The sequence below is a fragment of the Camelus ferus genome, chromosome 15, assembly GCF_009834535.1.
Source record: "Camelus ferus isolate YT-003-E chromosome 15, BCGSAC_Cfer_1.0, whole genome shotgun sequence".
NCBI classification, from domain to species: domain Eukaryota; kingdom Metazoa; phylum Chordata; class Mammalia; order Artiodactyla; family Camelidae; genus Camelus; species Camelus ferus.
This window is the reverse complement of record NC_045710.1, coordinates 16,951,124-16,970,598: the sequence shown is the minus strand read 5'-3', so window position 1 is coordinate 16,970,598 and position 19,475 is coordinate 16,951,124. Positions and strand designations below refer to the sequence as shown.

The 19,475-nt window shown below is 42.7% G+C and overlaps 3 protein-coding genes across 9 annotated transcripts in view; 2 read left to right on the top strand and 1 right to left on the bottom strand.

Moving 5' to 3' along the window:
- Nucleotides 1-3,503, top strand: part of ADCY3 (adenylate cyclase 3) — a 75,751-nt gene extending 72,248 nt beyond the window's left edge. For 4 of the 7 annotated variants that reach the window (XM_032497140.1, XM_032497142.1, XM_032497137.1 and 1 more), the window contains 5 exons: nucleotides 105-224; nucleotides 651-764; nucleotides 1,121-1,244; nucleotides 1,842-1,966; nucleotides 2,539-3,503. In XM_032497140.1, coding sequence (XP_032353031.1) covers nucleotides 105-224; nucleotides 651-764; nucleotides 1,121-1,244; nucleotides 1,842-1,966; nucleotides 2,539-2,721 — 666 coding nt within the window. In that variant the 3' untranslated portion in view covers nucleotides 2,722-3,503. The remainder of the gene's footprint in view (nucleotides 1-104; nucleotides 225-650; nucleotides 765-1,120; nucleotides 1,245-1,841; nucleotides 1,967-2,538) is intronic. The other 3 variants (XM_032497143.1, XM_032497141.1, XM_032497139.1) reach the window with 2 other exon arrangements.
- Nucleotides 2,723-15,789, bottom strand: CENPO (centromere protein O). Its single transcript, XM_032497144.1, has 9 exons — nucleotides 15,645-15,789; nucleotides 15,218-15,321; nucleotides 13,754-13,923; nucleotides 7,648-7,765; nucleotides 6,713-6,972; nucleotides 5,593-5,764; nucleotides 4,676-4,842; nucleotides 4,282-4,313; nucleotides 2,723-3,288 (listed from the first exon to the last, which is right to left on the bottom strand). Exons 2-7 carry the CDS (start codon nucleotides 15,303-15,305, stop codon nucleotides 4,706-4,708), a joined length of 945 nt encoding a protein of 314 aa, XP_032353035.1. The 5' UTR covers nucleotides 15,306-15,321; nucleotides 15,645-15,789; the 3' UTR covers nucleotides 2,723-3,288; nucleotides 4,282-4,313; nucleotides 4,676-4,705.
- Nucleotides 15,782-18,129, top strand: PTRHD1 (peptidyl-tRNA hydrolase domain containing 1). Its single transcript, XM_006190199.3, has 2 exons — nucleotides 15,782-16,039; nucleotides 17,783-18,129. Exons 1-2 carry the CDS (start codon nucleotides 15,788-15,790, stop codon nucleotides 17,951-17,953), a joined length of 423 nt encoding a protein of 140 aa, XP_006190261.1. The 5' UTR covers nucleotides 15,782-15,787; the 3' UTR covers nucleotides 17,954-18,129.
- Nucleotides 18,130-19,475: the final 1,346 nt, after the last annotated feature.

Here is a 19,475-nt window from a genome sequence, read left to right as displayed (position 1 = left end):
TGGATGTCTTGAGGGGTTGTAAACAGACAAATCTGTCATTTAGTTGGCTCATTCATCTCCCCTGACTGTGCTGACAGTTCTCTCTTCCTTAATACTGGCTTCAGCTCTTGGACAACCCCAAATTCCGGGTCATCACCAAGATCAAAACCATCGGCAGCACCTACATGGCAGCTTCAGGAGTCACCCCCGATGTCAACACCAACGGCTTCACCAGCTCCAACAAGGTAGCTAACCAGCTCAGTGGCTAGATATGGGACCTTGCCTCCCGAGGTAGGAGAAAGGCAGCCCATGCGTAGCATGGAGGATGCGGTAAGTTGAGTAGCTGACATCAAGTGCTGCTGTGAGAGGGGTCCCAGACACACACCCACTAGCACCATGTGGTACAAATATAAAATGGAGTTCAATGAGTTGAGTGAGCAGAGAGGAACACACACAACCCCCCAGTACTGTTCCATAGCTTAGGCCAGGCATGAGATGGTTTGTGTAACTGTGGCCACATCCCATTAGCACCCTACACTTTAATCAGAACTGGGAACAGGACCCATCTACACAATTCTGTAACATGAAGATGTCCAGGTGGGGGAGTTGGATCTGTTAGAAGAGGGGAGTCCCTGGTGCCCACTGGCTGACAGCCTGTTCTTGTTAATTAGGACCTGTGGGGCCAGCCCTGTTTAGCTTCCAGAATGAGAGGAAATGAGCTGGGGGCCCTGGCCCCGAGGAATGTTCTTAAGACATTATCCTATCTTGCAACTGTGCTACACGATGTAAGTCCTATTGCTGTCTCCATTTGATGGATGAGGTTACAGAAACGTGTCAGGGGTGCGTCGTCACCCTCAAGCGCTCATCTAGTTGAGGAATCAAAATGAGGACAACTTTACAAAACTCAAAGGCCAGGCACAGACAGGGTGGTGACGAGACACGAATCCTGATCAGGTACCTGGCAGACAGGAAGCAGCTGGGCCAGCTGTCTTCCCTGCCTCCACTGCCCAGTCTTTGCCCTGGACCTTGAAGGACCCAGATGAACTCTGTCACAGTGATGAGCTGGAGCTAGAGGTCCCTGGCCCCTCTGTGGGAGGAAGGAGGGGCCCGGACTGGACCTCACCGCTGCTCTCTGGCGCAGGAGGAGAAGTCGGACAAGGAGCGCTGGCAGCACCTGGCGGATCTGGCGGACTTTGCGCTCGCCATGAAGGACACGCTCACCAACATCAACAACCAGTCCTTCAACAACTTCATGCTGCGCATCGGTAAGGCCTCTAAGCCCCCTGCTCCTGCCAGGCTCCTTCCTGAAGCGGGGGACTCGGCAGATCCAGAAGGACAGAGGCTCAGAAAGACCCGAGGCATTTCAGTTGGGGAGGGTCACACTCATCAAGCTGGAAGGGACCTTAAGGGTCTTTAGGTCCAGATCATCAAACCGAAAACATGAAATAATGATCAGCCATCCCTGTCCCATGCTGTTTATGATGGCCTTCCTTCTAAATCTGGCTGGGCCTTGAAGTCTACCCTTTCCAGGGAATCTTCTGTGCCTGAGGGCTTTGGTCACCTTAGTCCAGTCTGTTAGGATTATTGTCACCTGCCACCAGTACTGGGAAGGGGGTCTCAATCCTGGGCGAGGTCACAGGAGACTAGAAGTACCAGGTGTTGGGAGAGACACGGGCAACTTCTGAACTAAATTAGCACATCAGGGTGGCCAAGCACGTAGCGGGGAGGATGAGTTAGGAGACATGATTTCTGTCCTCGGGTAACTTGGAGTCAGGCTTGGTGAGGAATGTCATGTAAACTAGGAGCTTTGTGGTTGGAATCAGGTGGCAAAGTCTGTGCTGACTTCTGTGCCTCTACCCCAGGCATGAATAAAGGAGGGGTGCTGGCTGGGGTCATTGGAGCCCGGAAACCACACTATGACATCTGGGGCAATACAGTCAACGTTGCCAGCAGGATGGAGTCCACAGGGGTCATGGGCAACATTCAGGTACGTCCAGTCTGTGTGCTCTGTCCAGGGAACAGAAACCAGAGCAATGCCTGTTCTGCCGGGCACTACTGCCTCCCTTCTGTTGGGCCAGCGTATCAAGTTGGCAGTGCTGAGATGAAGGGTACGTAGGAAGAGATACCTCAGCAGAAGGGAAAAAAAATACTCCACCCCCATGTGCAAAATGTAGGTTTAAACTCTGGACAAGACTATCCTGCTTCTTAGTGCGAACTTTCTGACATCATGTGCCTCCGACAGCTTCCCCCAAACCACCTAAGCTCTATTGTCTGGGTCTGGCAGGGAAGCTCCATAAAAAAGGCGAAGGGGACAGCAAAGCAGGAGTAAAAGTTCCCCAACAAGACGGCCTGTGGCTGACCTCCTAGGAGAGCGAGCACAAAGACTATCTTTGGGGAGGGGAGCCCCAGGCAGACCCCCTCCTCCCGCCCTCATCTCTCCCCATCCGTGCAGGGGAGAGTTGTGTGGATGGGGAGTTGACTCATGTGTGGGTACCACCACCGCCCCTTGGTCCAGGCTCACTCTCACCCCAAGCTCTCGTCCTGGCTCTCCCTCTACAGGTGGTGGAAGAAACCCAAGTGATCCTCCGGGAGTACGGCTTCCGCTTTGTGAGGAGGGGGCCCATCTTTGTGAAAGGGAAGGGGGAGCTGCTAACCTTCTTCCTGAAGGGCCGCGACAAGCCAGCCGCCTTCCCAAACGGCTCTTCTATCACGCTGCCCCACCAGGTAGTGGACAACTCCTGAATGGCCTCCAGCCCCACAAGAATCCTAGTGGGAAGGGAGTTTATTTTGGGGAATCAAAGAAAGGCCTTGGGAAAGACAAATGACCAAGTCCCAGCATTCCCCAACTGTTGAAGTGCACACTCACATAGACTTTAGATTTAAAAATCTCCTCAAGCCTTCATTTGTTCGTGGATGTGTGAGCTCTGAGGGTGGCCAGGCTCTTCCTGTGTGCCTGTAGCTTCCCCAGAGTAGGGCTCTTAGGCATAGTCCTTGAACAATCCTTCCAGAGCCCAGGTTCCGACCAGCCCTCCTTCCCCCGAGAGGCCATGGCCACTGTGAGCAGGAACTTATGGGAGCTGGAACAAGGCTGCTGCCTTTGGGCCGGGCTGGGCGCACAGGCGGGGAAGTTCTGCTTAAGACGAGGGCAGCAGGTGCTCTGCTCCCCAGCTAGACCTGTGAAGCAGTGCTTTCCATCCGCTGTGGTCTCAATTAGGTGAAATGGCCCTCGTCCTGATAATCTTGAAAGGTTCTTCTGGAACCCCAGTCACCTTAGTCATGACAGCAGAAAGTGCAATATTTTCCTTTTACCTGGGGGAGGGAGGGAAAGGGACTTTATTTCTGAAAGAAAAATATATAAATAGATCTTCTACATTTATATTTTTAACTTTCTGTTAAAAAACACTCCAATATTGCCTTGCCTTCTGAGCTCTTGCTACAGTCACCTTTGCTACTGCTTTAAAAGAGAACTTACAGGTATTGATAAAAAAGAAGACTGTTTTATTAAAAGCTTTATTCAACTTGAATGTGATCGCTGTGCACATTCTGTTACTAGCCCTCATCTGAGAAGTGCTTGCCTCCACCCCCACCTCCACCCACTGGTCCTCAGCACATGCCTGGAAGGCAATAACCTGAACCAAAACCTCTCTCATTCTTAAGCTGCTTCCCTATAAATGGTGGGTCAAGCTAGCGTGACCAGTCCTCTGCACTCCTCCCAGAGTAACCTGGAGCTCCCACATGTGGAGCTTGTGTCATGGCCCTCAGGTCTAAGATGTGACCAGTTTTCAGTGACGCCAGAATGCAGCTCTGGGCCTTGGGCAGTAAGGGCAGCAGTGACTCATACTATCTGTGACTGCGCCAAGGGCGGGGGACAAGAAGTGACATGGCAAGACAACACAGGTTTTCACATCTGTGCACTGGCCCTGCACACATTCCCATAAGCCAAGGAACAAAAGCACCAGCAGAGGCCATGGTACAAGAGGTACATTAACTGAACTAGGAGGTGAGGAAGACAACTAAGCAGCCAGAGCCTACGGCTTGCAGGAGAGGAACCACTTCTGTTTGCAATGATCAAGTTATGAGTAGACCTCTGACCATGCTTTTTTATAGCTGACTTAATACACTGTCTCTACTAACATGTTTTAGGAAATGATATTAAATACATAGAACTCCAATTATTTTATCCATAGTGCTTTCTCACACATTTTTTGGAAAGCAGTGACCTAGAATATACTGCTCCAAACCAAAGGTTAAACACACTTCCCTTCTTAACTATATGATTCAGGTTCATATCATTCTACTCACCTAAAGTGTTCCAAGAACGTTCTTTTCAAAAGCTGCAGATAGAATAATGAGGCAAAATTACTTAAAAGTTTCATAAAAGCTAGAAATACTTTTAGTTGAATGGTACATACACCCTCTTCCCCTACAAACCACTGTGATTTTCAGCTAAAATGTACGATCAACTCAGTATCTCAGAAGAGGTGACACTGATCGTTATAACGTGTCACTAGGCGATCATAGAGAACTATCCAAAAATGCCAACGTCTACAGACACACACTTACCCCTCATCAGCCTGAGGCGGTGGCTGTCTGTTCTTACTGCAAGGACAGTCCCCAAGCAAGGAGTCAGAGCCTTTCAACAGGTTTCCATGCCCAGGACCTTGCCTACAACTGTGATCGCTACTAGTTTACTCACTTCTGAAGTGCTCCCAATGACACTAATATTCTAGGAGACCAGGCTCATATCCAGCTTTTCTCCTTTTCTTGCAAATGAAGTAAACACTTGATGCAGGGGCTTTGTAAAAAACATATGTTCATGGGCTGCTCGCTGTTCTTCCCACGTGGTGGCTGATGCATCCGTCCCTAAAAAAGACAGATTCTATCAATCCCATTCAGTGTGACTATACGGATGAGAATCTGGTCATTAACATTCTGGACTCATGTAACTTTTTTTTTTTTTTGATCTGGAGCTGAGAGAGGCTTGCCCCGTAATGGTTCAGTGAAATTTTGAGACTAGAAACTTAAGATTCTGCCCAGAGAAATCTAAAACCTGTGATGTGAAACCTGCGGCGGCCTCAAAATTTCTGCCTCCTAAAAACGTTTTATCCTTTTTTTCATTATTGCCCATCACATTTCTACAGTACATTTAGCTGAAACAAAGTCACAACAAATGTCTCTCAGCCATCCCTGAACAATTCTCTGGGGAGCTAAGTGTACGCGGGCTTGCCACATCTACCTGGCTTCACAGTGAAGTGAGCCCTGGCTCCCTCACCAGTGACCCTGTGACCAGCCGCACGAGCTGTCCCTCTCTCAGGGGTCTCCCTCCGATGAAAACAAACCATAAGCTGAAAGAACACTGGCAGGGTTAGACAGAGCAAAGGAGGAAGGAAAAGTAGGAGAGTTATATTCACTACTTACAAGGAGGAGAGGAGAAACAAAGAAAATATTCTTGGTATTTTCCTGTCCTTGTATGTTTCCGTCTATGGTACATCAATAGAAGAAAGTTTCTCAAGAGTTTCAGCTGATGCAGTCTCACTGCTTCACCCTTTCTCCATCAGCCTGAATAACTCGGGGCCTGCTGTCATTTCCTCCTGGAAGCAGCCTTCCCCTTACCTCGATAAGTAACGGTGACATCAGTTGGAAGGGCTGTTGTGAGGTCCTTATACAGCAGCCTGGCACAAAATGGGAAGGACTGGTCCTTCGGCTCCACTTTGTAAGTAAATGACAGCAAGTTGCACAGTGAGTTTCTCTGCAAGGGCCCAGCCAGACAGGCTGCAAAGTCACTCTAATGGTGGGAATCAACAGAGACACAAAGTATACGACAATTACAGCTCCAAAGGAGTGGTGGTGACGCTTCAGACATGTCTACCAAAAATAGGGCACATTAATTAAATCTCAGAGAAATAAATGAAGGACAGGCAAAGACCTGAAAAAAGAACAAGTGATAGAGATTAGATAACTAAGAGTTGGTGGCAGCCTAGAAGGCATGCAGGAAGCACTAAGTAAATGGCCAGGGGTTGGGGCTGCAGGTGAGATACTATTTCTGCCAAGAATTTCACTGACATCATACATGTGGTTAAGATGCCTCATGCCTACATTCACATTTCAATTTAAGTTTATCAAACTGACAACCAGGAGCTTCAGAGTTATCCAAAAGCATAAAGAAGGAAATGCTAATAAGCTTTTAAGAGTCACTCATTCCCTATTTGCATTCATTTCTTGTCGGTTTTTTTTTCCTTTTTTTTTTTTTAACCCTCAACCCTAGCCCCTAGTTCAACTGCAATCCTAAGAAAGCTAGCTAGCGCTTAGGCAAAGATGGACAGTATTCCTCTATGGTATTTCAGAAACCATTATTCTGCTTTGAATCTGTACCCAAGGTTCAGCAAGACACTTGGCACACAGTGGGGACTCTATAAATCTCTCCTGAATTGAAAGTACAGCAACTGTACTCTACCACTTTGTGAGAGGAAGGAAGGGTCAAGTATAAAAACCTGAGGACCACCACTCATGAGTGATAACCCCTTAACCAGTATCCATGCTTCAACATCATCCAAAGTTTCAGCAGAAGAGAAGGTGGAAAATCATTTGTATGCAAATAAGAAACAAGCATTAGAAGGATAATGGTCAAATTTCTGGCTCAGAGTTAAACATTTTAAAGTACAAAAGAAAATTTGTCCCTTTTTTTCCTTTTAAGCCTATGTGGGCTCACAAAACGCTTTAAGATCTCAGATACCTGAAGTCGATCTGCCTGGTACTTCCTCCCAGAGTAAGCATTTAGGTATTCGCAAAGAATGAACAGGAAGTGCTGAATATTAGTCTGTAAGTATTTTGCAGCTATCTCCTCTAAAGGAATGAAGACTGGAATCGAATGGTGATGTATCCGAAGTGGTTTCTGTATGACAAGGTCCACAAAATAGGAATCCAGGAGATTCCCCTCAAAAGCAGTGCTGATACAAACACAGACTCCTCGGCTGGTCAGTTTCCCACTGATCCCTGAGAGAAACAAGAGGGTACCTCTTAAGAGATGTCAGGCAAAGGCAGTATCTTATTCATCTGTGCACCCCAGTCCCCTCAGTACTGCCCACTACATACATTATGTACTCAAATGATTGTTGAATGAATGACTCACTGGCTCACTTTGAGTTTGAGTGTTAAAACCACAGAAGAATGGTGGGAAAGAAAACACACCCTCAACATCAAATTATTGAGGAAGAGATTTTGAAATTTTCAATTTACCTATGCTTTTTTTCCCTGAGTGTCAAGTAACTTATGGTAGTCCCCAGTAGTCCCCACAATCCTCTTATGATATAGATGGTAGGGAGAATAAATCTCCATTTTAATGGTGAAACAGAGACTTGAGGGGTTCAAACTATTTGACCAGTGGCATAAAAAAAGCCAGCAGTAAGATAGGTTCTGGTACAGGGTCTAGTACATGTTGAATTGCTAAAACGAATAGTCTAAGCCAGCCAGCAACCAATCTCCTGCTGCACAGAGAGGCCAATCGTGTAGGTAAAGTTGCCCATGAATAGCATGCCACCTTTGTGTGCGTATGTTAAGAGAAGCAAAAATTAAATGTTCATGAAATAAGTCCAGGACTAATAACACATCTTGCAAACTAACTCACTAGAAACAAGAGGCCCAGACTGAAACAGATCAAAACAATTATACCTGTAAAACGATATGCCTGTAGAATGGCTTTCACATTTTCCTGTTTTCTCTCCAAAATTTCTTGCTCACTAATCTCCAATGTTTGGTCAGGCTCTACATTGGCAGCAGATACTTTAACCTGCAAGATATGTAGGTCAAACTGGGTACAAAGGGACATAAGAAAAGTCCCTGCCCTTACCTCACTGGAAAAGAGTAAATGCAGAGTATTTTTTTCATCATGTCACGAATCAAGAACTGCTACAGGGGGGAGGGCATATATAGATTAAGTGGCAGAGCGCATGCTTAACATGCATGAGGTCCTGGGTTCAATCCCCAGTACCTCCTCTAAAAATAATAAATAAATAAACCTAATTACTCCCCCCAGAAATAAACAAAAATAAATTTAAATTAAAAAAAAAAAAAGAAACGGTACAGAGGCCAGCAGCTAGTGCTATGAAGCCACAGGAGAGGAAGAATCTTGTGGGTTACGGTGCCAGGAATCAGAAGTACAAACTGTACTGGCCTGAAGAATGGATTTGGTTGGAATGGAGAGTATTGTGAGAGGAGAAAGAAAAGGAAGTGAGGAAAATCTAGGGTGAGCAAAAACAGCTGCGAAGAGGCAAGGCTGGGAAAGTTGGTGTGGGTCAGACTGTCTAGGTTTTCGAGTGCCAGGATGAGAGATACTGACTACGCTGCACACTGTGAGCTATGACCCAGTAGATGGTATCAGACTAACTCTCCCTCTGAGACAGCTTTACAAAATTTTGGATGAAATACCAAAAGGAAGTAATCATGCAAGTAAACAAAAAGAAAATGGCCCGAAGGCATTAGAGAACCACCAAAATAACCAGATTGAAGGCTAAAGATAAATGCCCTAAAGTGAGCTGGGGTTTTCCCTGAGGCTCTGCCCCTCAGAATGTTGGCTGATTTCTAGCACAAGGCATATAGGCCAATTAGAAAGCTGCAGGCTAGACTCTGTAGCTATCTCAGGTGCCAGGGAAACAAACTGAAGGCCAGGGTTACCAAAGAGCCTTCCTATGGGCCAAAACATGGAAAAGGGAACCCAACATTCTACATGCAATTTGCCCTGCAGGCATTTGCCCAATCCTAAACTGCCTATGTGTGAAGAAGTGCTGAGAAACCAAACAGAAAGGGGCTACTGAAAGTTAAAACGCTAAGCAGAGGTTTTGGCAGTCAGGGCTTGCCAAAGAAGAGGGACCTTAATGGATCTGTCTTCAACACACCCAAGCTTTCAATTGAGGCCCCTCTCAAAAGGACTACACCCTAGGAAAAAGGGCAAACCAGAAACAGGCCATCCCAATTGATTAAGGCTGTATGTCCATATGCAATCTGCCTGTCAGAAAAAAAGTGAAATTCTTTCTGGAGAAGAGAGCATAGTTCAGAATCACTATATTTTTTTCATACAATACCCATCATTGAATAAAAAAAGAATATCCAGGCTTATCAGGGAAGAGGAACATATAACTGAAAACCAAGGGGAAAAAAGACAACACACGCAGACCCAAGGGGATTCAGCTATTTGGGTTATTAAGCATAGTCATTAAAATAGATTAAAAGTCGAAGAACTCACACCAAATGGCTGGAATCCATAAAAAAGAATCAGATGAAAAAATCTAAACCCAAAAAATACAGTAAACAAAATTAGGAATTTAACAAGTCTGAAAGCTAAGTGGACACATGAGAAAAGATAAGTAGAAAACAGATACATTTTCATACCTGTATTAAAGCAGAGTAAGGATATAAGACATGAGTCACAATAAAAGAAACTCCAGAAATAAAGAATGAGGCACATGCATTATTTAAAGAGATGGCCATATTTTCTAAATAAATGAAAACCAGCAAGTAATTAATTAAAGGAGTACTACAAACACCAAGCAGGATGAAGAAAGAAAACCAATCTTAGCCACGTTATGATATAAAACTGCTAAAAACCAAAGAAAGGATCTTAAAAGCAGCCAGAAGGAAAAAGGCACATTATATTGAAACAATAAGACTAACATCTGACAGAAACTATGGAGCTAGAAGACAATGGAAAAATGTATTTAAAGTATGAAAGAAAATAACTTTCAATCTATAATTCTGTACCCAGCAAAATTATCCCTTAAATGTGAAAAAGAGTGAGATCAGGGTGTTTTCAGGCAAACAAAAAGATAATTTATTTCCAGCACACTTATACTGAAAGTACTACTTACACTGAAGGAAAATAATCCCAGATGAAAATATGGAAAGGTAGGAAGCAGTAAAGAGCACTGAAAAGGGTAAACATATATGTAATTCTAAAGGAATAGTGATTGTACAAACAATAAAAGTGTTTCATAGAGTTTAAGTATATGTAGAATTAAATATATGACAATAACATGAAAAGTTGGATGTGTGGGAGAGAAAAGATGTTAGAAGGTTCTATAATTACCCAGAAAGTGGTACAAGTACTAATCTGAAGTATACTCTAGTAAGGAGGGGGAAAAAAGCATGTTTTCTTGAGGATAACCACTAAATGAATACTAAAGGATGTTTAATTAATAAGGTAATGGAAAAGTGGAATAATAAAAAATAAAAAGATCAGTCCAAAAGGTGGCAAGAAAGGAGAAAAGACAAAGAACAAATAGGATAATAAACAGTAACACAGTAGACTGAGATCCAAGTATGTCAGTAATCATAATAACAGTTCATGCACTAAATACTCCAATTAAAAGACAAAGACTGTCAGGCTTGATTAAAAATGCCTAACTATATGCTACTTACAACAAGAGCTGTTGCAATTGTAATCATATTTGACAACGTTTACTTTAAGGCAAGAGGTTTAATTAAAAGGGAATGTTTCATAATAATAAAAGGTTAACTCAACCAGGAAGATAGAACAATCCTAAATTTGTTTGTAGCTACTATACAGCAAAACAGAATGAAAGGTAAAAAAAATGTACAAATCCATAATTACAGTGGGAGATTTCAACACATTTATCCCAGTTAACTGATAAAACAAGTTGACAAGTAAATTAGTCATGTGAAATATTAGATATTTTATTTTGAGGATATAAAATATTTGATACTATAATATAAAGTACTTGAACACCATGATGATCACATTTGGTCTCTTTGATATACAGAGCGAATACCCAAAAATGCAAAATCCACATTTAAAGCACATGGAACATTTATCAAAACTGAACACATGCTGGGTCATGTTCTTTAATCACAATGGAATTAAGTTATAAACCAGTAACTAAAAAAATTACTAACAAATCCCCCAATTTTTAGAAATTAAGCAATGTATTTCTAAAATAAACCCATGGGACAAAGAAGATATCACAATGGAAATCAAAAATATTTTGAATTGAAATGATAGTGAAAACATGATATACCAAAACTTGTGGGATATAGCTGAAGTCATGTGCTACAAACTGAATGCCTGTGCCCCTCAAAATTCATGTTGAAACCTAATGCCCAACATGATGGTATCTGGAGGTGGGGCCTTTGGGAGGTGATCAGGTCATGATGGGGGAGCCCTAATAAATGGGATTTGTGCTATTACAAAAAAGATGCCAAAGAGCTAGCCTGCCCCTTCCGCCATGCAAGGTTACAGTGAGAACACCACCATCACTGAGTCCTCAGACACTGAATCTGCCAGTGCCACGACCTTGGACTTCACAGCATCTACAACTGTGAAAAATAAGTATTTATTTCTTGTAAGTCATCCAGTTTATGACACTTTTGTTATTGTGGCCCATATGGATTAAGATTCTACACTTAGAAATTTATAACCTTAAACACATACAGGAGAAAAGAAAGACTTAAAAAACAAGTATTCATCCCAAGAAGCTAGAAGACATGCCACGTACATTGACTGGAAGACAAAATACTATAAAGATTTCAATTCTCTCCAAATTGATGTATAGATTCAGTGCAATTCCAATCGAAACTAGGAGGTTTCTTCTTGGAAACTGAGAGCCAATTCCCAAATTTATGTGGGATTTTAGGGGCCAAGAATAGCCAAGATAATTCTGAAGACCTATACCAAAGTTACCAAAACTTATAGTAATAAACCCCTGGTACCAGCACAAAGACAAACAGACCAATGGAACAGAACAGAATCCAGAAAACAGGTCCACAGTGGACCCCAAAATCCACTACAATACAATGGGAAAAGAGTGGTCTTCAAGAAGTGGTACTGGATAAACTGGATACCCATGTGGAAAAAAAAAGAAATCAAGTATGGCCTCTGTTTCACACCATACACAAAAACAAGTTCCAGATGGACTGAAATTCTGACCAAAGTAAAAACTAAAATAAAGCTTTTAGAAAATAATACTGAGTATCTACACGATCTTAAGTTAGGCAAAGGTTTATTAAAAGGAAATGAGGATGGTAAGCATAAAGTTAGATTCCTAAGTCAAACTTCATTAAAAGGAAGACTTTCTTTTCATCACAAGATGCCATAGAAAGTAAAAAAGGCAAATCTTTACGAGAAGATTCAGAATACAGACACACAACAAAAAACTCATATCCAAAATATGTAAAGAACTCTACAATTTAATACAAGATACAACCCAATGAAAATTTTGCAAAAGGCTTGAAAAGTTCACTTCATAACAGAAGATTTTTCAAGTGTCCAATCAGGTACTTAAAATCATTAGTTATTAGGCAAATGCAAATTCATCCACAATGATTTACTATTATACTCTCACTAGAATGACACATTTTTAAAATTCACAATATCAAGTATTGGTAAAGATGCTGGGAAACCTTACACACTATTGCTGGGAATGTAAAATTGGTACAATCACTTTCAAATACTGTTTGGCAGTATTTACTAAAGGTAATTTGCATACCCTGTGACCCAGCAATTCAATAGTAAAGCGTATTTTTTACATCAAAAGATAGAAACAAAAACGTTCACAGCAGCACTATTCTTAATAGCCTCAAAGTGAAACAAGCCAAATAACCTAAATATCACCAACAGTACAGTAAGTAAGTAAGTTGTGGGATTTTTCTAAAATGGAACCAACTATACAGCAATAAAAAGGAATGACCACAGCACGCACCAATATGGATGAATCTCACAGAGATAACATTCAGCAAAAGAAGCCAGACATAACAGAGTTTACACTTTTTAGATTTACATGAAGTTCGAAACCAAATAAAACCAATGTATGGTAACAGAAACCAGAACAGTGGCTGAGGGAACAGAAGGACACAAGAGGGAGCCTTCTGGGCACTGAAAATAATCTGTATTCTGATCTATGTGGTACTTACCAGGAGGTGTTCATTCTGTAAAAAGGGCTTCAAATTTGTGCCCTTTATACACAAACACACACACGCACACATACATATATATTTTTTACTTTAATAAAAAAAGTGAAGGAAGGCAGAGAGGGAGGAAGAGAAGAAACAGGGGAAAGGGAGAGAAAGAAGAGGAGGGAAGGCAAGAAAAAGAAGGCAGGCTGACTTTAACCCATAGGCAATGATTGGTTACTGACACTTTGAACAAGGAAATTTGTCATTTAATGAAAAAATGCAGTGTTTTATGAAGATTTTCTTGGCTATACTTATTGAAGTATTAATACTAGAAGAGAACCAACTAGCAGACTGCTGCAATAATCCTGCCACCCAAATCACCTGGTAAAGGTTTAGGATGTGTGGCTAATACAGGAGCTACGGCAAGGGAGGTAGAGGAGATGGAAGCACATAGACAATCTAAAGAAGAATCTGACAGGTCTTGCCAACTGGACCTGGACTAGAGAGAAAACTGAAAAGAGGGAGGAGTCAAAGTTTACTGTGAGGTTTCAAGTTGGGTAATAGATAGTGCTAATGACAAAAGTACCAGTGACTCAAGTCGGGCTGAGGTTGAGGTAACAAGCTCATGTCTATGAGGGCAGGTGAAGAGACTACTATAAAGAATTCACCTGGCCAATCAGCAATGCCTGCCAACTGTTAATGGATATCGGTATTAACTGACTCTACAGCTTTGATCATTTGAGGAATCAAGAACTGAAATTGATCCAGTAAGAGCACAGGTAAAACGCATTATACAGATTTGCTAATTCCCAGATCATGTTTGTTTTTTCCCACTCTAGGAAAGCCTGCCAACATCAATCACCCTTCTACTCACTCTGGCTTGACGTTGTTTCACTTCGGCACTCAGTTTATCTCGCAGAAGTCTCAGTTTATGAATCTTGGTTCCAAGAGCACTTTCCACTGCCTGTTCTCTCTGTGGCTCTTCCAATTTTTTATGGGATTTACTTAGTTGAATCTCTAGTCTTTCCAAGTGAGCTAAAACACCTGAGGAAAGTAAATAGGGAATTTTCACAAGTTAAGGATTTCTAACTCTGACAACAGGAAGCATTTCAGGGAATAACAGAGGGTGACACTTTTCTTTAGAACTTTGTGGCCTGCCAACTTGTAGATGTTGGCAACAATTTATAAAACAAAAGGAACTGACAACAGAAGTCAATGATCAGCAACCTCTTAGGCCGAACACTGACCTACAAGCAGTTCCTGACCAAGACATTGTTCAAAGAGGGCATTACCTGAACCTAACTAATCTCAGTTATCCATAATAGTGATTTAAGGAAAACAGGGTCACCAAAATCACTGACTCTCTCAGAAACTTTTTTTAATGTAGAATTGTTTTTTAAATTGGGTTTTAAGCGTGCTTTCCCAAAATGCTAGTGCGTAACTCCGGATTTAGACATCCAAACAGACTTGAATAAATACTTTGAAGCTCTGAAAGCATCGGACTATAAAGGTATACACTAAAGAGAACTGTCCACCATTATTACTGGATACTAGAGAGGAAAACAAGCTCACTAATGGACAGAAGTTCAGGAGCAAATCTCAGTTTCCAAGAGACTGACTACAGATCAATAGAGTAAAGGTCACAGTTTCATACTGCTAATCAATTCTAACAACAAAGTATCTGTGAACATTCCCTACATATTAAGACACTTCTGCTAGATCCTTTACTTGAAAAGCATGTAAACAATTAAATAAAGCATTTATTGACTATTTCATATACACTATGCATATGCTAAATGCTTTACTTGAAAAGCATGAAAAGAATTACTTATTTAATTTTCACAATCATCACCACAATGCTATTATTCACCCCCATTTTCTAGATGAAGCAACTGAGGCAGAGAAAGGTAAAAGAACTTGCCCAAGGTCAAAATATTTATAACAGCAGAGCCAGGACTCAAACCTGAGTCTAACCAATACCACTCACTGCCTGTACTGCCCCTTCCACAGGAGTAATACATAAATAGCCCCCAAAAAATCCTGGGAAGAAGGTAAAGAAAGCTCACTGGCTAGAACTGTAGCTCTGGATACATTCGGCATACTATGAAGGCAACCTATGGGTCTAAAAGGGGGCAAGAGGCTAGAAATATTTAAAGTAATTTTTCCTGTCCAATGATCTTAGCTGCCTGTCCCTTAAAAGTGTTCAATGTTAGTTCCTTTCACCATTCTGCTCCCAAACAGGACAAGTCACACATCAGTAAGAGGATGAAAGGGCTTTCGACCTGGGAGTTATCTTCAGGCAGCAGTAGTAAGGGGGGAAAAGCGACCCTCTGAGTACCTCCTTTGGACTCGCCGTCCTGACTTTGAGCATTCGCCAGCTCCATATCCAGATTTCCAGGCGCCTGCCTATGAAGTTGTCCAGGCATCAGTCATAGGGTTTTCCTTGGCGGCAAAAGAAAATGACACGAATCTACCCACATTCAGATAAATCCATACGGCAGGCACACCACACAACGCAGGCACCACCCGTGCGCCCCAGACACCCCCAGTGTCGTCGCTAGGACTCCCCTTCCCTGACCCGCCCCGTCCGTTCCCGGGGTCCGAGTCGGCGGCGTCCTCGTCTGCCTCCGGGCCCCTGCGCGCTCCCGAGGACACGGGGCCTCTGGTTCAGCGGGGCTTCCTTGCACAAGGAAGGAGCTGTAAGTCTGTTCAGCCTTCCACCCTGGGTATGGCCCCGTCCCCACTGGGTCGCACTTTTCCCTTACCTCCTTTCCTCTTGCTCACTCAGGCCAGGGCCAAGACTTCCCGCCGTCTTTGCCTTCAAACCCGAGCCAGCCGGTCCCAGAGTGCTTTGCGCTCCAGCCGTACAAAGACATGGCGGCGCTCGGGGCCCCTCCCTGATCCCGGCATGCACTGGGGAGTAGGCCCGGCCTTTCTGTGGGGTAGGAAGATGGCGGCCTGTGGCGTGGAGACGCAGATCCTGGTACAATATTTGGTGTTACGAAAGGATCTCTCACAGGCTCCGTTTTCCTGGCCAGCGGGCGCATTGGTAGCACAAGCTTGTCACGCAGCCACCGCAGCCTTACACATTCACCGAGACCACCCGCACACGGCAGCTTACCTCCGGGAGCTGGGGCGCATGCGCAAAGTGGTCCTCGAGGTGAGGCACGGGGCGGAGGGGGAGGGGCGCTGAGGTAAAATAGACCGGAAGTGGGTGTGGTCTTGAGTCCCAGGGCCTAACTTCGTGGAGTAGGCGTGGCGTTAGTGGGGAGGGGTGTTTAACTTCTAAGTTTTGTAAAGGGTTCTGGGGCTTGAGCTATTTCCTAGGCAGCCTTACCTCGGCTGCGCGGGGCCTGACGGTGTGAAGAGTGGACGTTGGGCCCTTTATTAATGCTTTCGCCCCTCTCTGGTCTCACCTGCGTCCCTCTTAACTAGATGTCTGTGAGGCGGAGGCTAGTAGTGAGACACCTGCCTTTCTACCTGTGCCCTGGGCCCGCCTAATTTAATGGCTGCACCGATACTGTCCTTAGCCCTCTCCGTAAAACCGATCCAGAAGGGTAAGGACATGGGGTTCCTTATTGCAAGTGAACACAAACTGAAGCATTTTCCTGGGTATGACAACAAATTATTTGAAAATATATGTGAGCCCTAGTATAAATTGAACTTAGTATCAGAAATACCGAACACCAGGGGTGTAAAAGAAAGGTAAGGTTCTTTTTACAGATGGCCAGATTTTACCCTTACCTTCTGTCAGTTCTGCCTCTAGAAATGTATCCTAAGAATATAAGATGTATTCTTATACATCTTAATACCCAAAGAGTATTGTACAAGGATATTCATGGTGGCACTTTATAATAAAAAATGTGGAAATTACTAAATTACTAAATAAGTTTTGATACCATGGATTGGCTAAATGTAAGCCCTTGTAATGGATTATTATGAAACTAGCATAAATCGTGTTTTTGAAGCATATTTAGGTGGTATGGATGAGTGCTCATGATGTGATGCTAATTGAAGTATATTCTACATACAAAATGATCCTGATTTTGAAAGGAAAAACTAAGGAAGTACATCCAGGTATTAAGTTGGGGGGTGGAATTCTGGTTATTTCCTAATGCTTCTCTATTTTTTTTAGTGTTCTACATTAAGCACATATTTTATACTGAAAAAATACTGCTTTCATTTTAAAGCAATTTTATTCTAATTATAAAATTATTTATTTTAATAAATAAACAAATCAGAACACTAGAGTGGAGGGGTCAGGTAATTCCTTCATGGTTAGCTGGCAAAAACAGATTATTTTTCAAAAGAGAAAAATTGCTGTTAGGTAGTGAAACATCAAATAGTAACCTGTAGGAAAATGTCTTAAGAATCTGTAAGTAGGCAGAAAAGAAACAGCTTTTCCTTTAGATTCTTCTTCTAGAACTTTAATGGAAAGGCTTCAAGAAATCATGTGGTTTAGACATCCCTCACTGTCTTGCTTTCAGTCAGATAAAATGTTAACCCCTTTTCTCAGATGAGACACCTGAAGCCCACAGAGATTAAGTGACTCCTCTGAGTTTAAAAGACATATCCCATGATTCTATTGTTAGCTATGACTCAAGAAAGGGACTTAGGAGTCAATACTGATTAAATAAAGGTGCTGCTGTAGCCATAAAGACCAATAAAATAAAAGACAATGCCAAGACTACCCACTCCCACCCCAGGCAGTTTATCTAAAGTCCTTCAGAGAGTGAATGGCAAATGGAGCGATGAAGCTGTTGCTTCTAGAAGCCTGCTCTACAGCTCCATCTTTGGTAGACTTGTTCCTCCACTTTCAATTAAGTGGAGCCCCCCACTTTTTTTCCTTTGCCTTTTGACACTTCCTAAATAGGCTAGTCAGTCTGTGTTCTGCTCCTTGCAGGCCCCGGATGAGACCACCTTAAAGTTGCTGGCTGAGACACTGCAACAGAAGAACGTTGACCACACGCTGTGGCTGGAACAACCAGAGAACATCCCCACTTGCATTGCACTCCGTCCCTACCCCAAGGAAGAAGTGAACCAGTATTTGAAGAAGTTCCGATTATTCAAATGACTGATGTCTTCAATTGCTGATATGTTTGAGTATCAGCTAGATCCAGAAACTGCATGCCATCCATCCCTAAGCATCATGTACTCCTTTCAATCGCAACTCCCTCTTCCCTTTAAATTATGGCAGTTTCCTGACACATGTTCATATTAAACACATGTTCATATTAAAGTTGTCATTAATTAGTATTTCCTCTTATTTTTACTAGTAATAAGTTCAAAGGGGGAAGGTAGGTGAGTAGCAATACCGTCTTGGGTCATTGCTCAAATAGAGGATTTGGTTAGACTCCTATGTAGGTGTCAAGGAAATGCCCTCCCTTTTTTGTTAGGAATAATAGAGTTCTTCCAATCACCCAGGTTTAAAACTTTGTCTTTGAATTCCTTATTTCTTATCCACATCCAGGTATTTTAATCATTGAATTTAGGGCACCATCAGCTTTAATATACACTGACATTTTATGTGTTGTTAAGAAAGGAAGAATGCTGCCAATTAAATTGAGACATGCAATTAACTATAAGATGTATTCCAGTGCCACCACCCTGAATTAGGCTCTCATTTTTCTCATGAGTGTCCCACTGGTCTGCTTACCTCCAGTGTATCCTGGTTACAAGGTAGCAAACGTTCTGCTACCAGGTTCATATAGGATCATTGAGCACTGTTTTAAGTATAGGCTCCAACTTGCCCATGGAATAAAATCCTTAGGTTAGCCCTCAGGACCTCCACGTTTGTATTTCAATACCTGTCTTTTTAGGTGAATCTTCTATTCCCTTATCCAAACTTAATGCTTCAACAAAGACACTCCAGTTGCTGCTCTTCTGTCTCTGGCCTGGGAGTCAAATGTTAATACTCAACCCCTCCCTTTCCTGCCTCTGGACTTAAATTATTTCTGGCTCAAGTGCTATCATCTTCACAAAGTCTTACCAGCCAAAAATGATAGCTCCCTTTTCTAAACGTCTGTAACACTCTGTACGGTCCTTAAAATATTCCTATAAACATTTGGAGACATCTGTGAAGCAAAGTGTATAAAGGGTAATTTGTTCAACAGATAACTGTTGCATGTCTGCTGTGGCAGGCTGTACTGAGAGCTGAAGAGATAAAGATGAATAAACGTTTTTGCCTTTATGTAGTGAAGAATCTAGTGAAAAGACATATATATAGATAGATAGATAGATAGATAGATAGATAGATAGATAGATAGATAGATAGATAGATAATTCACACAGAAGTGTACTAGGCAATATGGGTACACTTCCCCCCACCCCACACCTACGCCCTCTAGATATCAAGGCTGCTAAGATACTAGACAGGAAGATTTTTCTTTACAGGAGACAAGTCACTTGAAACTAGGAGAGTGGATAGGGTCTCCTAGGGAGAACTGGTAGAGTTCTGAAGGCAGAACCAGCACCAGGAAGCCAAGTGAATGGAGTCTCAAGGGGGAGAAAGCAATTAAGTGCAGCAGCAGAGAACTGCAGTAAATAAGAGCCGAAAATACTCAGCACTTGGGAACATGTTGGTTAACTTGGTGAAA

Excerpts from the sequence above, each read along its gene's own strand:
- CENPO (XM_032497144.1), bottom strand. The coding sequence starts at position 15,305 with ATGCCTGGACAACTTCATAGGCAGGCGCCTGGAAATCTGGATATGGAG. Across the intron at positions 7,766-13,753 it reads TGAAACAACGTCAAGCCAGA|GTTAAAGTATCTGCTGCCAA; the intron begins GTGAGTAGAAGG and ends CATATCTTGCAG. Across the intron at positions 5,765-6,712 it reads ACCAGGCAGATCGACTTCAG|AGTGACTTTGCAGCCTGTCT; the intron begins GTATCTGAGATC and ends TCCCACCATTAG.
- PTRHD1 (XM_006190199.3), top strand. The coding sequence starts at position 15,788 with ATGCACTGGGGAGTAGGCCCGGCCTTTCTGTGGGGTAGGAAGATGGCG. Across the intron at positions 16,040-17,782 it reads TGCGCAAAGTGGTCCTCGAG|GCCCCGGATGAGACCACCTT; the intron begins GTGAGGCACGGG and ends TGCTCCTTGCAG.